We start from the raw sequence: 5134 nt of genomic DNA on the forward strand, positions 1-5134 counted from the left end.
GGGGACTTCCGCATTCACACCACTGTATCCCGACGACAAGCCGTGTGGCCAACCCCACCCCCCACCCCCCACCCCCGTGAGGTTCTGCCGCTGGCCAGGACCCCCTCAGATAAGTGGCAGGGGCTGGCTTCAAATAGTCTGTACCCCCCAGAGTCTGAGGGAGCGTGTTCCACGGGGGTTCGACTGATACTTTCCTTTTCAAGGGGATGAACAATCAGTACGTCCGCCGGGAAGTCTTCTGCGGAAACACCTGCCACGAGCTCAAGCGTTTCTGGGAACGGGAGATCGGCAAGCAGACCTACTACCGACAGTCGGAGGAATATCGCCTGGGAAAAAGCGCCCTGAAAAAGTACGTGGCTCGTTTGTTTATTTTTTATATTTATTTATTTATTTTTTTTTTTTACTATTCATTCGATTTTAAGAATAGACATTCATTTATTTACTTTTGAGAGAGAAAAGAGCATGAGCACGGCAGGGGCAGAGAGAGGGGGAGACAGAGGAGGATCCGAAGCGGGCTCTGCGCCGTCAGCCCGGAGCCCGACGTGGGGCTCAAACTCACGGACCGTGAGATCATGACCCGAGCCAAAGGCAGACGCTTAACCGTCTGAGCCACCCAGACGCCACTAAAAACAAAATAGACTTTATTCTTTAGGGCAGTTTTAGGTTCACAGCAAAACTGAGCGGAAGATAGAATTCCCATATCCCCGGCCTCCCAGGCACAACCTCCCCGTTGTCAGCATCCCCGCCATGAACACACATGGGCAAAGCATTACTGCCCTTGTTTGTCTATTTTTTTTTAAAGCAAAATTTATTTCCCCAGAAGAATGCCAGATGGGCATCTTAGAGAACATCATTATTTTAATTTTCCCGGCGTATGTTCCTGCCATCACCTATACTTACGGGCAGCAAATTTTTTTGTTTGCTTTTCTTTTTTTTTTTTTTTTAATGTTTATTTATTTTTGAGAGAGAGAGAGCGCGAGAGCTGGGGAGGGGCAGAGAGAGGGAGACAGAGGATCCGAAGCAGGTTCTGCGCTGACAGCAGAGAGCCTGATGCGGGGCTCGAACCCACGAACCGTGAGATCATGACCTGAGCCAAAGTTGGATGCCCAATCTACTGAGCCATCCAGGCGCCCTTGGGCAGTAATTTTTAAAATTCATCTACATTAACAAATGTACCCTTTGATCCGTATCTTTAGAAATGGAAAAATCTCCCCTCTGGCACCATTTCTAGTGCATGAGGGTCACCCTAAATTTGGGGAGCAGGTCAGCAGATGAGCCCGTAAAGAGCAATCAAGCAAAGGAGACCGTGACCGATTCCCAGGGCTCGTCTGGGTGAAGACACGGGACACCCTGCAAGGTCCTCTGAGGGGGGCTGATGGGCGGTCACTCCTCTGCCGGGCATCCCTGCGGCAGCCAAACCAGTCCACCCCATCCCTGCGGCAGCCAAACCAGTCCACCCAGGGCAGAGCGGCGACTCCCTTGAGCAGACCCGGGGCCGCCATGGCTGTGGGGACCGCGGCGGCTCACCACCCGCACGCGCCACCTCCACTTTGGAGCCAGTGAGGGGACAGGCCCATCTGGGTCCTCGGTCCCCATGGAACAGCTCAGCCGCCGTCTGTTTGCAGAGGGCACAGCTTGTGTATGGCCGGGGGGATCGGCCTGACGGCGGGGCCCGTGACTCCACGCTGCCAGTGCGTGCTTGCTGGGCCAACGACATGAACCAGTCTGCAAGACTTAGACTCGCTGTTGCCTTCCAAGCACCCTCCTGAGTCCCAAGGGGAACCCAGCCTCTTGCACGTATGGAGAGCTGCTGGGCCGCATTCCTGGCCACGGGCAAGGGGAAGCGGGCTGTCCTCGATGCTGGAGCGCCGTGTTAGGGCGTCTCCTCCGGGGATTGTCTGAGAAGCTGAGGTGGGCGGTCAGTCATTTCTGTGGTCCCTGCCACCTTCCTTCCCCAGGCCAGGCCACTCAGCATGCCGTGCACGCATGTGTCCCCCCTCCCCCGCCCCAGGGAGCGCGCAGAAGGCATCAGGTGCGGTGGAACTGCCTAAGGAAGATGCAGAAAGTGAGGTGCACGCCGAGGGATGAGCAAACCGGCTCCAGTCTGTTAAAGCATGACAGGGGCGCCTGGGTGGCTCAGTTGGTTAAGCGGCCGACTTCGGCTCAGGTCATGATCTCGCAGTCCGTGGGTTCGAGCCCCGCGTCGGGCTCTGTGCTGACAGCTCGGCGCCTGGAGCCTGCTTCGGATTCTGTGTCTCCCCCTCTCTCGGCCCCTCTCCCTGCTCACACTATTTCTCAAAAAAGGAATAAATGTCAAAAAATTAAAACATGACAATGTATATGCACAGTGTCCGTCTATGCAACTTAACGGAAGACTGCAGGGGGACGCTTTCTGGCTGGTGGGACGGCGAGACTCGAATTTGTTCATCCTTCTCCTCCTCTTCCCATTTGAACCCGGTGGCCTCCTCCAGAGGGTCTCTGCTCTTACCCGCTAATCCGTCTTGTCCCGGCACAAAATGGAGGAGATGGCCCAGTTCATTAGGCTGTTCCGAGGCTGGAACAGGATAATGTCAGTTCCTTCTCCCCCGCCCAACCCCCCCCCCCCCCCCCCCGCCCCCGCACATGGCCACTTAGTCCAGGATTAAATACAGCAGAGACCAGACGCCAGAGGAACGGCCCCAGCCCCTGTGGTCTCTGGGTGAGCCCGCAGATCTCCCCGTGCCTTCATTTTCTCCTTATGACTTTTCCCACGGACACTAGGAGGAGAGGGCTGTTGGAGAGTCCCCGCCTTTCACCAGCGGGGAGCGGTCGGTTGGTAGTGTTGTTCAGAGTTCCACAGCCCTACTGAGGTCTTGCCTCTTGTTCTGAAATGTGGGTGTTGAAATCCAGCTGTCGTTGCAAATCTGCCTATATCTCCTAACAGCTCTGTCGCATTTCGTTTCGAGTATTTTGAAGCTCTGTTTTCACACAAATGTTTAAGATCCTTACGTCCTCTTGATAAATTGACCCCCTTGTTGCCAAACGACCCTCTTTCTCTTTGGTAATGTTCTTGGCTGTGAAATCTACCTTGCCTGATATTACACTCCAGCTTTCTTTGATTAGGGTTAAGATAGAATATTTTCCCATCCTTTTGATTTTAACCTATTGCCACCTTCATATCAAAGGTGACTTTCCTAAGCGCCTGGGTGGCTCAGTCAGTTCTTGATTTTGGCTCAGGTCATGATCCCAGGGTTGTGGGATCGACCCCCAAGTAAGGCTCTGCACGGAACATGGAGCCTGCTTGGGATTCTCTCTCTCCCCCTCTCTCTGCCCCTCTCCCACTTGCTTGCACTCTCTCTCTCTCTCTCTCAAAATAAAATAAAATAATAAAATAAAACAAAAAGCGATTTTCCCGTAGGCGGCATCTATTTCAATATCATTTTTTATTCAATTCAACGTCTTTTCATTTTAATCAGCGGTTTACATCTTTAACGTTAACGCGCATGATTGGGTTGAAATCTGCCAGCTTGCAATTTGTCTCCTGTTCGCTCATCTGTGCTGTTTTTCCTTTATCTCTTTTCTGCCTTCTTTTGGGTTAACTAAATGGTATTTTATGATTTCATTTTATCTCCTCTGTTGGCTTTTTAACGCCATCTGTTTGTGTTATTTTCAGGGTCGCTTTAGGGCCTCCATCACCGTGTGCCTTTGAGGGCCGCCTGGTCTCCCGTAGGGAGGGTGTGGGAGCCTTACAGTGGCCCAGCCCCCCGCTCCCCCTCCAACGGTGCAAAGTAAAGTTTCTCTTCCACACACGTCATAAACCCCACGTGACGTCATTGACAGTTTTGCTTTCAGACACTATCTTCTTTTTTTTTCAATTTTTTTCTTTAATGTTTATTTTTGAGAGAGAGACAGAGACAGAGCGCGAGCAGGGGAGGGCCAGAGAGAGAGCGAGACACAGAATCCGAAGCAGCTCTAGGCTCTGAGCTGTCAGCACAGAGCCCGATGTGGGGCTCGAACTCGTGAGCCGTGAGATCTTGACCTGAGCCAAAGTCGGACGCTCAAACGACTGAGCCACCCAGGCGCCCTAAGGAGTTTTAAGTAGTGAGACAAAATTAGTAATATGCACCCACGCGATCGCCTTTCACTGAATTGCACAGATCCCGACTTCCATTTCGGGCCATTCTCCCTCTGCTTGACGGGTTTCCTTTAACATGTCATGTGGGGACAGGCTGCTGGTGCGAGTTCCTCCCGCTCTTGCATGGCTGAAGACAGCTTTACTTCACCTCTGTGTTTGAAAGATAGCTCTGCCAAGTGGACAATTCTAGACTGACAGGTTCCCCCCTCCACAACTCTAAAGACGTTGCAGCCCCAAAGGGAAAGTTTGAAGGGTTAAGATTAGAAGAGACTGAACAGAAGTGAGAGCTAAAGATATACCTACAAAATATAAAATAGGCATATATTTAAATTTGCAAGTGCTCTGCATACCTTTTAAAACCTGAATGCACACACAGACACCTTCAGGGGGGCAACAAAAGGGGGGGGGAGGAAGCATCCCTGAGCCAACAGCCGTGGAAATGGCTGCTCCGTTTGCGTGTTTGGTGTCTATTTTCAGGCTCAGAGAAGGATGGAGGCAGAGACTGGAAGCAAAGCTGAGACTTCAGAACGGCCCAGATGAGACCAAAAAGCGGGCAAACGCTGGCCGGGAGCATCTCGCTTCGCTGACCCAAGAGGATTCAAAGCACTGACGTCACCGCGCCGGGAGGAGTCCATGCAAATGCCCGAGTCCCTGAGCTGTGCCACACAGATGTCACACTGCCCCCGACCCGTGACGGATCTACCCGCGCGTCCTCCCGGGTGCCAACTGGGAATTATCAGCCAAGTCGGTCCCCTCCACGTGGGGGCCGGCATGTTATCCCAAGTGTCCCTAAAGATGAGGTTATTTGATACCAGAGTTCCATGTAGCACGCTCCATTTCCGTATCGTTCCCTTCTGATTTTGACGTCTACGTATTTTAAATTCTAAGCCCACGCGGGGTGCTGATCTTCCTGGTCACGCTTTATACACATCGCCCAGCAGTGCGGTTCCACATCTCTCCCAGAAACAGTTTCATGTGATCCTTTCCCTTGTTTTCTTTTTATGAGACACGTACCCGTCT

The 5134-nt window shown here is 52.4% G+C and overlaps 1 protein-coding gene across 1 annotated transcript; it reads left to right on the top strand.

Moving 5' to 3' along the window:
* Positions 1 to 200: 200 nt before the first annotated feature.
* On the top strand, positions 201 to 4724 carry FAM240A (family with sequence similarity 240 member A). The gene is made up of 2 exons (XM_030294209.1): positions 201 to 349; positions 4592 to 4724. The coding sequence occupies exons 1-2, from the start codon at positions 207 to 209 to the stop codon at positions 4722 to 4724; spliced, it is 276 nt and encodes a 91-aa protein (XP_030150069.1). The 5' UTR covers positions 201 to 206.
* The last annotated feature ends 410 nt before the right edge of the window (positions 4725 to 5134 follow it).

Source organism: Lynx canadensis, chromosome A2 (genome assembly GCF_007474595.2).
Source record: "Lynx canadensis isolate LIC74 chromosome A2, mLynCan4.pri.v2, whole genome shotgun sequence".
In the NCBI taxonomy this organism is placed as follows: Eukaryota; Metazoa; Chordata; class Mammalia; order Carnivora; family Felidae; genus Lynx; species Lynx canadensis.

Coding starts and splice junctions, on each gene's coding strand:
- FAM240A (XM_030294209.1), top strand. CDS start 207: ATGAACAATCAGTACGTCCGCCGGGAAGTCTTCTGCGGAAACACCTGC. Junction 350..4,591: donor GGAAAAAGCGCCCTGAAAAA/GTACGTGGCTCG, acceptor GTCTATTTTCAG/GCTCAGAGAAGGATGGAGGC.